This window comes from Lacerta agilis, chromosome 14 (assembly GCF_009819535.1).
Source record: "Lacerta agilis isolate rLacAgi1 chromosome 14, rLacAgi1.pri, whole genome shotgun sequence".
Classification (NCBI taxonomy): domain Eukaryota; kingdom Metazoa; phylum Chordata; class Lepidosauria; order Squamata; family Lacertidae; genus Lacerta; species Lacerta agilis.
In genome coordinates this window covers 26042062-26056499 of record NC_046325.1, presented here as the reverse complement: position 1 = coordinate 26056499, position 14438 = coordinate 26042062, and the positions used below count along the sequence as shown (strand labels likewise).

General features: G+C 39.5%; 1 protein-coding gene across 2 annotated transcripts in view; it reads left to right on the top strand.

Annotated features, from left to right (window-relative positions):
- The window catches only part of FBXL20 (F-box and leucine rich repeat protein 20), a 61649-nt gene that overhangs the window by 32616 nt on the left and 14595 nt on the right, over positions 1-14438 (top strand). For both annotated transcript variants that reach the window (XM_033170901.1, XM_033170902.1), the window contains 3 exons: positions 5658-5712; positions 8516-8590; positions 10124-10218. In XM_033170901.1, the coding sequence (XP_033026792.1) occupies positions 5658-5712; positions 8516-8590; positions 10124-10218 (225 nt within the window). The remainder of the gene's footprint in view (positions 1-5657; positions 5713-8515; positions 8591-10123; positions 10219-14438) is intronic.

The following is a 14438-nucleotide window of genomic DNA, read 5'->3' as shown; positions in this document are numbered from 1 at the left end:
CAGCAGGTTGAGACACATCTACCGGTAGTTGCTCAGCAACAATTCCTACAACTGCTACAGTGCCCCAAACGTTAGACTCAGAAGCCTTTTAAAAAAGGCCTTCCCATTTAACTGTAGTATTTAGCTAACAGTAATACCTGGTTTACACATTGCCTTCATTTCATTTCATTTCATTCCACTTCACTTTTAATTTGTAGACCACCTTTCAATATTAATGCACAAGGTGGTTTTGCAACAACCAAGTATACAGCAACAATCATACACCTTATAATAATCTGATCCAATACAAAAAAGTCATGATAAAAACTTGACTTTACAATAAAAATATCAAATAAAGTAATATGCAATAATACATTAGAATATAATAGTACACAGTAAAACTCTCAAAATACCAGCAAATAATAATTAAACAAAAATTCACTCTTAGCAATTCAATTGAATAATTACTAAAGTATAATCAATAAAAATAACCATCTCACAATGCATAAAATACCACAGTACATCAAATTGAGAAACAAAGACAACACAACAAAATCATTTTAAAAAATAAAATCCCTGAACTCTTCTCCCTTCCCAGCTGCTTCAAAGGCATGGCTGGTGTCATCCTAACAATTACATCCAGGTCCCTCATGCAACATGTAAATTTTCTATATACTGTAAACCTCTCTGGTGACATGTATCCTCATGGAATAAGCATAATCAGCCTAGTACATAATTTCACCTTAATGATACCGGTGGATGATATATGTTACCCATAGTAGCTGTAGAAGTAATTGTAGTGACAACATGTTGTTGGATAGCATGTAAACTCAGAAGTGCAACACTAAATTATCCTCCTCAGATAATCAACAACAACCACAAATTCAGTTGTACTAATCGTTGGTCTTGAAAACTTAAGAAATAAGACTCCAATATAAAACTCCAATACATACACAGTGAATAAGGCTAAATAATATGCTAAAAGTTTAAATACCATATAACTATAATAAAACAATTACCCAATACAATAAAAGCCCCAGTGTCAACTAACGGAAAAACCACTTGAAACTGTCGGGTGTCTAGTATGAAGTTAAGATGGTTCTTTCCATTTAGGATTTTATAGAATAATAAAATATTATAGATATCTGAAGAAGTGTGCATGCACACGAAAGCTCATACCAAGAGCAAACTTACTTGGTCTCTAAGGTGCTACTGGAAGGATTTTTTATTTATTTTTTACTACAGCAGACCAACACGGCTACCTACCTGTTACTGGATTTATAGAATAATGTTTGCATTTTTTGTGTTAATGTGTTTTTATTGTAACCTGCATAGAGATTTTTATTAAGCGGTACAAAAAAGAAATTATAAATCAGTAAGCGTACTTCCTCCCTCGCTACTGTGGCTTGGGGCCACTTTGGAGCTGAGCTGATCAGTCCCTCTCTCTCCTACTTACTGTAGTATATTCCACCCTCCCCTAAAGTGAGCTATTTAAGTAGAGGCATTAAGCAACAGAGGTCAGGAGGTTAATTAAACATGCAAGGGACTGAAATCGTATTACTCTTAAAAAGCAGAACTGAGCAAATGGCCAGGCTAATGGCAAGGTGGCCTTTGTGTTGCTGATGGGAGATCACACAAACACACAAAGCCAACATAGAGGTGGCCTTTCTCTTAGAACAGATTGCCTATACAGTGGTATAGAATCCATTCCGGAAGTCCTTTCTTAAACCAAAGCATTCTTAAACCAAGGCTTGCTTTCCGATAGCAGCAGGGGACTCAATTTACAAATGGAACACACTCAACATGTTCTGCTTCCAAGGCAAAGTTCACAAACCAAAACACCTGCTTCTGGATTTGCAGCGTTCTTAATCCAAGTTGTTCATAAAGTAAGCTGTTCTTAAACCAAGGTACCACTGTATATCTCAGTGAAATGTAGGTATGCTTACCGTATTTTTCGCTCCATAGGACGCTCCGGACCATAGGGCGCACCTCATTTTTAGAGGAGGAAACAAGAGAAAAAATATTTTTCTGGTTTTCCTCCTCTAAAAGCCCTGTTTTGTTTTGTTTTTTGTTTTGTTTTTGAGGATCAGCTAAAAGTTTTGCAGCTTTTTTTGCAAAGGGAAAAGCCCTGGGGTTTGGGGGGGGGGGTTTGGAGGATCAGCTAAAGGTTTTGCTGCTGTTTTTGCAAAGGCAAAAGGCCTTTTTTGAGAATCAGCTAAAAGTTTTGCAGCTTTTTTTGCAAAGGGAAAAGCCCTAGGGGTTTTTTTTTTTGTTTTTTTGTTTTTTTGAGGATCAGCTAAAGGTTTTGCAGCTTTTTTTGCAAAGGGGGAAAAGCAAAGCTCCTTTTGCAAAGGGGGAAAAGCAAAGAGGAAAAGCCCCATTTTTATGGGGTTTAACTCACATTTCTGAAAAATCCTAAGGAGAGGGAGCCATTTCCACTGTTTTCAGACAGATAATCTAATCAGCCAGTCACATGTCCTGGGGAAACAAACAACCTCCCTCTGCAGCACATTCAACAAAGGAGGGCGGGGCTGAAAGGGAGCCGGGGACTCTTATCTCTCTCCCGATCTCTTGCTGATCAGCTGCTGAGCGGGTCCTTTCAACACTCCCTTTTCTCTTTGTAAAATAAAAAGCACAATCTGCTTTTGGCCCCTGGGCAATTCAGCTCCAGGGACCACCATTCGCTCCATAAGACGCACAGGTATTTCCCCTTACTTTTTAGGAGGAAAAAAGTGCGTCTTATGGGGCAAAAAATACGGTAAATGCTTTCACCTTTCAAAATTAGCTCTTATTGGTGGTTTTTGTAGATCAACATGGTTTAGAAGAAGCCACTACCCAAATGGGAATCTAGGGTTTTTTGGCTGTAATTGGGGTGGTAGTGGTACATTCTTAGCATTTGACTTTTAAACTAAATTTCTCCTTGAAGGTTTTATTAAACAATATATACCATTGTGTTTGGGGGCTTTACAACCTGCTCTGGCCCGATATTTGCTTGCAGTAATATGTTAAAAGTCAAGTGCCGAGGGCCTTCTGGTGGTTCCCTCGCTGTGAGAAGCCAAGTTACAGGGAAGCAGGCAGAGAGCCTTCTTGGTAGTGGCACCCACCCTGTGAAACGCCCTCCCATCAGATGTCAAGGAAATAAACTTCCTGACTTTTAGAAGACCTCTGAAGGCAGCCCTGTTTAGGGAAGCTTTTAATGTTTGATGGACTATTGTATTTTAATATTTTGTTGGAAGCCGCCCAGAGTGGCCGGGGGTATAAATAAATTATTATTATTATTATTATTATTATTATTAAAATTGACTGGCCACCTGTTAAAAATCTGCTCCCTAGCAACCACAGTTTATCTCACATTAAAATGTCTAGCAACATTTGTATTGGTACTCATTCTTGAGCTCTGGTGGGCACCCAGTAAAGCACTTTCACATTTGAGAAACTGCAGTGGAAGACTTATCCACAGAACAAAAATGCATCATCTTTGCTTTCTTTCTCACAATCCTAAAACCTTCCAATGTTGTGTTATAATGCCTGCATGCTTTGAAGCAAATAAATGCATGGAGAGGAAATTTCTGAAGAGTGAGAAGTAAAGAAAGGTTCATAGAGAGCTGAGTTTTAAAACCTCGTGACACACATCCTGCCAAGTCTAACCCTCCTCCAAGATTGCTCTATATGGCAGTGGGGAGGTTTCTGGATACTGGGAAAGAGGAAAGCTGTCGGATAGGGCCTGGGAGTTACTTTCTGTTTGCCTATCCTGCTCTGGTTTGGAAACACACTATATATGCAGTAGAGTACTCCCAGTCTAGATGATGATAATGGGACAAAGGAGTGGATATGCCCCCCCCCCAGTGTGTAGATTCCAAGTTCTTTGGTGTATAAATATTAAAAACGACCGTGACTGTACCTCAGTAAAAAGATCTTTCATTTCTTCTAGATAATATTCATGCCCAGGGTTAAGCCAATATCTAGAACAGCTTCTCACCCTTTCTTAACCACTTCATTCATCCTGATGTAGTCTGTGAAAATCAAAAACTTGCATGTATTTCACATCAAGGTGGTGATCCAGTAAAATACATGATTATCTTCTTTTTTGTATCTTTGTGATTCTCATCGCTGCTCCTCCCCTTGACTAACTTCCTAGTGATGTGAAGCGTTTTCCTCTTTACAGAAAGGGTGAGCAGAGAATAATTTGGAGGCAGAGCACAAAAAGAATCATGAAAATGCACAATGGTTTTGCCAGGTTCATGGAGTATGGAGTTGTGGAATCCTGTTCTAGCCCAGACTGAGGAATGCTCTGAGGAATTCCAACCTCACTGTTGGCAAGAAGAAGCTGCATCATCATCATCATCAGTTCATTGCAGCTCTGGGGTGTGTAACTAAACAATGCCTGCAGAGTCTCTAAGCTGCTCTGGCTTGGCTAAAAGAGCATTCCTACTGAGCTTTTAGGCAGCTTTCAGTGCTGTTTTTAGTCCTTGGAATATCCTTGGAAAGTTTGCATTGGTTTCTTAACCCAAAGAGATCTGCCTATCCCTGGAGGTACAACGCAAATGAACCCTATCACAAACCACCTGAGAGCACACGGATGCATTTAAATTCATGACTAGAGCATCCTTGTTGTTTCTCGATTTTCATACTATACTTGTTGAAGCTTTTCTGAAGGATTGGGTATAGGATACATTTCTAGTATTCAGGTGCATTTAGGGAGAGAAGAAGGGGATATAAACCCCAGGAAAAGGGAATGCATTCAAAAGGAAGTAGTGTTACCAACTTGTTGCAGTTGTGGTCTGTATCGTAAATGCTGCATAGCGTATTAAGAGATTAAAGGAAGGGCCGTTTGTGTGCCATAACACTGCGGGAGCACAGAAAAGGTGCAGAATGGGTTCAGTTTCCTGAGATTTTTACACTTTCAATATTAAGAGTGGCTAGCCCTTAAACAAAGATGTATTTGAAAATGGATGGGCAGTGCCTGCTGAAAACTCAATACAATCAAGTGTTCCACAAAGACGGCCTACATTTTAGTTGCATCCTAGTGCCATTCAGTAATAAAGGCAAGAGTCTTGCAAGGGTCTGAGTACATCATATCTCTGTGCCTCTCTCTTCATCCCCAACCACATTTAAAATCTGTGTTTTATTCTTGCTATGTGGTGTTCATACTACTAATTTTTTTAGTTAGTTTTACTTTGCTTTTTTTATTTAACTGCATTTTAAACAAAATGTGTCAGTATTGACAAGGATTGTTTGAGCTCATAAATATTGCTATTAGACATTTATAATGTGTGAAATAGTGTGATAGAATTCATTGCCATTATTTTAAACAGTAAAGTGATTTTGCTGTTTCTAGTAAGTGTGTCTCTTAATTCCAGTTGTCATATAATAAGGAATTAACCCTAATAGAGAAACAACACATATTTGATTATTTGCTGTTTATTATTCCAAGAATCAATCTTTGTTACAGTTCTAGTAGATGAGTGCTTTAGGTATTTGACCGGTCAAATCGCTACATATTTTTTGACTGGTCAAACGTTAAATCCTATTCCACTTTAAATTTTTCAGGGCTGAGCCCAGGCACTGGAAACAGGCTGCAAGACCAAATATGCCAATTGTTGCTAAACAATTTGGGAGGAGAATCCCATGTGCATGTTCCAATGTTTAGTTATTTGTATGTATGTGTTTGTTAACAGAATATTCTCCTTCCTGGATGTGGTCACGCTTTGCCGTTGCGCTCAGGTCTCCAGGGTAAGAATGTTTGCAATCTAGTACTGGTAAGGTTTTAATTGCTTGTCTCTTGGGCACCTCCAGTTTGTCATCATATCCCAAAGCCAAGAAAGTGTCAGCTTTAAGGAATATTTCAACAGAGGCCCCATTTGCGCTATATATTTAAAGCATACCACTTTAAACAATCATTGCTTTCCTCAAAGATTCCTGGCAACTTTTGTTTGTCAGGGGTGCTGAAAACTGTTATTCTTCCCCCGCAGAGCTACAGGTGTCATAGTGGTTTCACATTCAATTCCTCTTCCCAAAGAACTCTGGGAATTTTAGCTCTGTGAAGGGAATAGGAGTTTTTCATCCTATCAGCTCTCAACACCATTTACAAACTACCCAGGGTTCTTTGGGAGAAGCAATAACTGTAAAAAGTGGTATGATACTGCTTTAATTGTACAAGTGCAGAGACATAGAATGCACATCCTCCCCACAGGTTGTATTCCCCACCCCACCCACCTTTTTTTACTTTTCTTTTCTTGTAACATTACCAGCTGAGGTCTGTCTTAGTTTCGATCAGCCAAATCTAACTGGGTGGAGTTTTACTATTTTGAGATTTTCAAATAGCCTAGGATAGAGATTCACAAAGAGATGTTATATGTTTCTGCCAACTGCCCTATACTGAATAATGGGGTAAAAGGTTATCACTATAGCAAAAGGGAAGTTCCCTAACCTATGTCAGATATAATTATTTTTCTGTTACCTCTCTTAGACGCAAATACTGGCATGTCTCTTGATTGTGGAAAATGTCGGGCATACAATTAATGCTCCCCTCTCTCCTGTAGGATATGTGTGCATCTGCTTATCATAAAAATTCTGGGTGGAGATGTGACTGCTATTATGGAAACATAATAATTCATAGTCAAAACAAAATAAAAAATTCCTTCCAGTAGCACCTTAGAGACCAACTAAGTTTGTTCTTGGTATGAGCTTTGTGAAGAAGTGTGCATACCAAGCTCATACCAAGAACAAACTTAGTTGGTCTCGAAGGTGCTACTGGAAGGAATTTTTTATTTTGTTTTTACTACATCAGACCAGCACGGCTACCTACCTGTTATAATAATCCATAGGTTAACAAAATAATTAAGTATCAACCTGCATATATATAACACATTATGAACTCATAGTTTGCCCCAGTCACTAAATGCCTGACTGGAACTGATGCTCAGGCTCAAACACTGAAGGAGGGACTAGGGAGTGCTGAAGCTGTAGCTAAACCACTGAGATCACTGTGATGAGGAAGGTGGGTCATGCAAATTCACATTTGTTGCTTGTTTCTCCAGCACACAGTCATTAGTAAGCACTGGCACATTCTTACACATTGGGCAAAAAAATCCTGATGGGTTCTGACCTGTCTGTGACTATCCAGGAAATAGATCTTCAGTTTGTGGTGGATAGCTCCATGGAAATGTTAACTCAATGTGCAACATCAGTGGAGTGAGCAAATTCCATACTGGGAATCTTTAAGAAAGGGACCAAAAATAAAATGGCCGCTATTTACAAAGCTTCCGTACTTCATTCTAATTGTCCCACCTCAAAAGCAATATTGTAGCACTGGAGAAGAAAAACCTAAAATATTCAGGGACTTGAAGCATCTTCCTTATGAAGAAACAACTAATGCCCTTGGGATTTTTTTTTTATTTGGGTAAAAAAAAGACAGCTGGGGAGGCGAATTGGGTTTTTAAAATTATGTATGATGTGGAGTAGATAGATGTTTGGCTTCCTCTCTCATAACACTAATGAAATTACTGAGCTGGACAGTCAAAAGACAGTAATTAACAAAATGCATCTTTATCTTATGATTGCCATTGGGTTTTTTAAAAAAATAAAATAAACAAATTCATGGGTCTTATTAGCTGCTATAGCTATACAGCAGCTATGTGGATTAGGTGAGCCTTCCATCTGATCCAGCAAGACTCTCACATTCTGTAGTTCTTTGCTTCTCTTCTTTTCCCATGGCCCCTTCCATTGCCTGTTCTCTTCCAACTTTCCTCAGTGGGTAATGCAAAATAATATATATGACATGGCGAAGTGCCAAGAAGTAATTTTGAAAATGTAAGTACACCTCTTATTGATTTTTTTTAGGGAACTTTACTTTTGTTAATAGGGTTACTTTAATATAACACTCCCATTTGTTATATGTGAGTCATTAAAATACGTGCTTTAAAGCTTTTTGGTTTTTTAATGTGAAACTATAGAAAATTCCAAGGCATCATCAGCCAATACAGTCACCTCTTTTAAGGGTGTGGAAGGGAGGGCAGGTGTCTGCTCTGCTTTACCAATAGGGTTAAGGCATTGGAGAGTAACTTACTCCTTTGCAACTACTCATGCCTCCGTAGGCCTATGTACCACTTAGACAATTTGTTTTTTTAGAGGGTGCTAGCACCTGTACTAAGGTGGACCCAGACAATCATGTCAATCCACTGCAAAGTATGGCACCGTAGCCTGAGCATTTGCGTGTATTCACTAGGTGTGCATGTTTCAGAATTGTGGAAGACCCAACTGTCTGTGGTTCTTTAAAGAGAAAGAAATGGCAGCCAGAACAAACAATGATTTAAGCATTCTCTCAGTAGTTCTGTTGCCACACTGAAAATCATTTGTGCATGGTTGGGGCCTTTCATGCATGGATTTGCTAGAAGCATCCCACTGGAAGCTGCACCTCATTAAGGGCCAGCGGCTTTGGTGCTGGTTTAAATCAGACCCAAGTTTTGCTTTATATTTCCACCATATTTTCCCATGTTTTACATTCTTTTCTCTGTCTTCTCTCTTTTCACTGCAGGCGTGGAATGTCCTGGCCCTGGATGGCAGCAACTGGCAGCGCATTGACCTGTTTGATTTCCAGAGGGACATAGAGGTATAATTAAGTGGTGTGCAGAACCAATTTCTCTAGTTAAAATGTAATTACAGCACTGTGTAAGATCAGTAATAAATTGTGTAAACTTTTGCATCTTTCCCCAGAGATAGGATTGTTAATTTCTAGTTTCTAGCTCCAGGGTTTCAGATACTGAAACTGCGCTAACTTATTTTATGCACATAGGTTTGTGGATGTGTGAACTCACCTGTGTACAAAGACATGGATCCCTAACTTGTTAATATTTTTACTGGGGAAAGATCTAGGGGTGGTAACTTCCCGTTTAGCAGATCTGGGCAATTAGTTCATTGGGCGCTTGCAAGAATAATGCACCATTAGGATGGGTGAGACAGCATATTTTGGGTGGTGGGCTTTTTGGAGTACTTCTAAGGGCAGCAGATTGTAAAATATTTGGGTTAAAAAAACAAACAAACAACCATTTGGTAAGGATGTCATTTGGATTTCCTTCCTCAGGCACCAAAATATTTTAGTCCATTTCTAGTTGCACAAAATCTATTCTTTATGTGATAACCGTTGCTGTGGAAAGAATCTGTTCTGGTTCCTTGGGGCTCTTAGCCACATTAGTGTTTTCCAAGTGGAAGAACCCTGGCTCAGTGGTGGAACATCTGCCCTGCATGCAGAAGGACCCAAGTTCAGACCTCAGCACCTCAAAGCAGGACTGGGAAATACCCCAAGTAGGGCTGTCTGAAATCCTGGAGAGCCGCAGCCAGTCCATGTAGAGTAGACAGTACTGACCTAGATGGACCAATGATCTGATTTGGGATAAGGCAGCTCCCTATTTTCTCATGTAGTCAAATTTCCCATTGCAGCAGTCAGATCCGTGCCATCAGATATGACTTAGGAGCTTCTGGCATGAGTTTTAAAGCTACACTGTTCATACCAGGGGTTCTCAAATTGTGTAATGGGGAGCCAATCCGAGTCAGATTTTTGTGCAGAAAGCCAGCTCTTTGAACTTCTCCAAGTATAATATTATTGTGGCTCAGTGACAGGACCCTATGCACGGCTGGCTAATGGTTTTCTGTCATGCTGATGGCTCCTGTCAGCTCATATTTTGTTAAGTAAAATAGTTGTCTGTGGGCTGTCTTTTGCAAGCGCAAACTGGGAAAAGAGTATATTGCAGCAAACAACCGTGAATGTGGGTTGAATGAAGGCATGTCAAATCATGATTTGTGCCTGTAGGTTCAGATGACAATTTGCTACAAGCAAAGAAGAATCTGAGCAGCACACAGGGATTGTGTGACCTTGCCCTAGATTCAGCTTATTATGGGCCAAGTACATATAGATGTTAGACATTCTACAGAACGCAGGTTTCTGTAATACAGAATTTAAATGCACAAGTTTAAGGAGGATTTGAGGGTCGGATAAAAAAGGGTATCAACCAGGGGAGGAGTGGGGGGGGGGAGTTGATGCTTTTACTAAAGAAATGAGAAAGTTATTTACCACATGGAAAGTTAAGCAAAGCTAATTACTCTGGAAGGTCACATCAATCGAATTCTCTTCCTGGTCTTTTTACAGGGGCGTGTAGTGGAGAATATTTCTAAAAGATGTGGGGGTTTCTTACGAAAGCTGAGCCTTCGTGGATGCCTAGGTGTGGGAGACAACGCATTAAGGTAGAGAGGTCAAGCGCTTTGCCACTGAAAAAGCACAAATAATTTTATTTTTCTATCCAGCGGAGAATCCGAACATGTAAGGTGGGGCAGCGAGCCACTTTCAAATTAGGTTACAGCATTTCCAAAATAATTGGCTCCTGTATTGATAACACACTTAGGTGCTCCCATTTCTATCGGTTTAGAAAATGGGCCTACCAAAAATAGTGGGGGTTGTGCATATTTGCATAACTTTTCGGTTATATAGAAGTATATTAATTCACAAATTAAAAGAATTTTTTTAAATTGAAATGAATTGACAAGAACCTATTAAGAGTGACTTTCAGGTCCTACAGAGCATTGAGAGCATCAATTGAAAGAAAATAATGAGGAAATGTATGGGAAACATATTATTTGCCTGCTTGAGTCCATAACAATTTATAGTGTCCTAGAACTGGGGATTACCATTGAAAGGATGTGTGCTATGAGGTTAAAAGAAAAAAACCCTCTCTTATAATGGAGACATTTCAAGAGAGAAAAGAAAACATGTCCTCTTTTCTGTTTTCCACCCTTCTGGCCTATCCTAGGTAAAGGTAAAGGGACCCCTGACTATTTGGTCCAGTCGCGGACGACTCTGGGGTTGCGGCGCTCATCTCGCTTTATTGGCCGAGGGAGCCGGCGTACAGCTTCCGGGTCATGTGGCCAGCATGACTAAGCCGCTTCTTTCAAACCAGAGCAGCGCACAGAAATGCCTATCCTATTTTTAGCTAAATGGCATAAAAAATTCAAGTTAATGACCCCAAACCTCAGCTGTTTAGCACTGTGTCGTGCAGTGGGAAAATATATGAGTAAGGACAAGAAACACTTCCTTTTCATTTCCCCCTGAAAATCCCTGTCCTCATGAGCCACCAACTTTCACGTTTGCACCCTTGGTAGATTCTACAGTTGCTGGATCACAGTCCATTGAACAGAATTACAGAACAGAAGTGGGTGTCTGCAGTGAAATGTTGCAGCGTACTCTCAGTACCAGAGTCTGGATTGAGGAAACCTGTGTTCAAATTTAAAATCATGCTCGAGGCAGCTTACAACATACAAAAGTTTACGTAACTACAGATGTAACAAAAGTAGCCATGAACAATAATGAAACATCAAAAAGTACGCAACCAAATTGAACAATTTCCACATCAGATCCAAAATAAAGATACAAAAAAATAACATCATCATCAACAACAACAATCCCCCAACAACCCCACCTAAACAAGATTCTGTTCCGCAGCCTCAGCTTTTGTAGCTGGAGTCAGTCGGGGCCCTGCCCTCCCAGGCCAGGTGGGAAAAGGCCTGCAAAGCAGGGAGCAGGTCTTCCAGGACTCACAGCCAAGATGGTCTCTGGCCTCTTCATTGTCTGGAGTGGCACTACTGCTGCTGTCCCATAGCTTCTTCCAAACAACTCCTTGTAAGGCATACAACTTGACCTCTTAGAAGGCATGGTAAATAACTACCAGGTGCCAGCACCCACACAACTGTAGGTATCATATAATCAGGACCTTACCTTTGAATATACTGGAACTTCACTCAGTCTTACTGTAGCTTGTCTTAAGTTGCTAGGAATAGCCACTTATCCTATAGGCTAGTCATTGCTCTGTGAAAGGCCTCTAGCAAGTCACCGTGTTCTGAGTGCCTGTGCAAATTTGGTCTCACCTTGCTTCTTTTTTATTTATTTTATTTTATTTTGACAAAGTAATAATAAATAAATTAAGAATAAAAATGAGCACCCCACCCCAAGACCATTCCATTGTAACTATCCACCCTCCCAGAATTTCTTTTTTTTTTTTTATTTTATAAGAATTTATTGGCATTTTTCTATAACAAACATATACCCACACCCACACCTACAATAAACAAATGCAAAACAAATAAAACAAATACAAACAATGTCAAGCTTTCTTAATGCATCTTTCTAAAAAAAAAAAAAAAAATTTCTAATTCCATATCTTGACTTTTGACTTCCCCTGCCTTTTCACCTTCGAGTTTGTATCCTTAGTCTATTTTATAACCATTTCTCCTACAAAAAAAAACATTAACTACAATTGTATAATTACATTCAATTATATCTTCAACAGTTGCTAAAAATGCATCATCATAATAATACCTCACCATTTAATCTTCTAAATCCATAAACTTAATCCACTTAAATTCACTTTGCTTATACTCCACCTCATAAATCTTCTCAAATCATTCACATCTAATCTATCTCTTCTATCCTTAAGGTTGCTGCTAGTAACGTAAAAACTTGAAATATCTCCTTTCATGTTCAAATAAGAAATATAACAAAAAGTTGTTGACAGTATTCACCCTCCGATTTCAATTTACCATATCAGGCTGCTTAAAGTTTTACTTAATGCTTCACCCCACACCCCCTCTGTCCATTATTCTTCTCCTAATGGCATCAGCACTGAGCTTCCATATCTCTTCCCTCTCCAAGCGTCCACAGATCCAGGCACAGTCCAAACCTCTCCTTGCCGCGAGTTCAGAGGTGTCCATCTCATCATCTCTCAGCTTCTTCGGTTCTTTGTAACATTCCTTTTCTTCTTGTAAATACCTTAATTCTCTGTCCCTGGCCCCCGAGCTCACACCTCGGGGACTGGATATACGAAATCTTAACGTCGCCTTGGGGCTGCCACCCCCAAAAAGCGAATTTCTTCTCCGAAGTAGCTCATTCATTTCACTCCATCTTTGCATCCATCCTCTCAGCTCTTTGGCAAGACTTTCTTCCAAAGTATCAAAAGTTTTGTAAGCCTCCTCTGTGGGCAATTGGTTCCATTTCAGACCCCCACACAAGACTTTGACTTTTCTGTAGAGCAGTTCCACCTTCAAGGCAGTGAGTCTCTGTTCGTCCGTTAGTCCAGAGTTCAGTGCCAGTTCAAGGACGAAACCCAGCATGCTGGCAGAGGAGGAGGAAACGGGTGTCGTATTTCTACTCCCCTCTTTGTTCATCGCCATTTTCCTGAACTGGAGCGCAAATACCGCAACTTTAAAAGGAGATATTTTCCTCTAGTTAACTTCCCAAAAGAAAAGTTTGCCAGTCTCCTGTGTCAATTTTAAATACATTGTAACCAGTTCTGTAGCAGCAATCAGTCAAATTGGTTAGATTCTTGAGCTCGAAGGGAGGGAGGGCAGGCTGCCATTCTCCTTCCCCCCGGACCCTCCCAGAATTTCAACACCTCTTGTGCTAGTTTGACCCCTTTCCATTTTAACAATACAAATTCTACAAAAACCTTACCTATCTCCTCAAAATCATTTCTCCTGCATATTCCCCATCTTACCTTGTTAATTTATCAATAGCTATATCTCACACCTCTTTAAACCATTCTTCCATTTTATATTCACCTTGCCCCTTCCACTTCCTAGCTGTAATAGCTTGTGCAACTTTCAATAAATTTGTGAGCAAGTCCTTCATAGCCTGTGAACCTTCCACCCCATTGCAAATTGATAATCATGCTACTTCTGGACCCAGTGATTTCTGTTATCTCCTTAAACACCCTTTGCCCAAAAAATTGTACATATTTACACCACCATCACATGTGAACATAAGTCCTGGTTTCCTGGCATACCCTCCAACATAACACTGAATATTTCTTGTTTATTTGATTTAATCTGACTTGTGTTAAATACCATCTCCAAACCAACATACTAATTTTCTTTTATCCTTGTAGACAACATTTTCAAATTGTGTTTCTCCCATATTTACCCCCAACTTTGACTACCTGCCCTGTTTTCTCCTTTTCTCACACCTCTTTTAACTGATCTTGTTGATCCTCCATTTCTACTAATATTTTATGAATTTCACTGGTTTCCACTTTTATAACTACATTTTCTTCTTCATCTTCCCTTTTTATAATCATTTTTTAAAATTTTGTATATTCTTTGTAGTTCTTGTTTTCTCATAACCACTTCTTTGTCCATTGCTCCAATTGTATACAGTTAAACCAAGTTATTTTACTTCCTGTTAGAGCTTCTTTTATTTGTTCTTTGCCTCTCATTTTCTCCACCCATTTCTTTATTTTAAATATTTTCTTCTCTTTTGCTTCTTTTTCAATTTCCTTTTTTTAATTTACTGGGATGTCTTCTATCACCACCACCGGAGTTAGTGGGGAATTTACTGGTATCAATTTTCCTTTATATTTTGACCATATCTCAATGATGTTGCTCTTGCTAGTTCGGTTTGCTCAGAGAGTGTCTGTCTG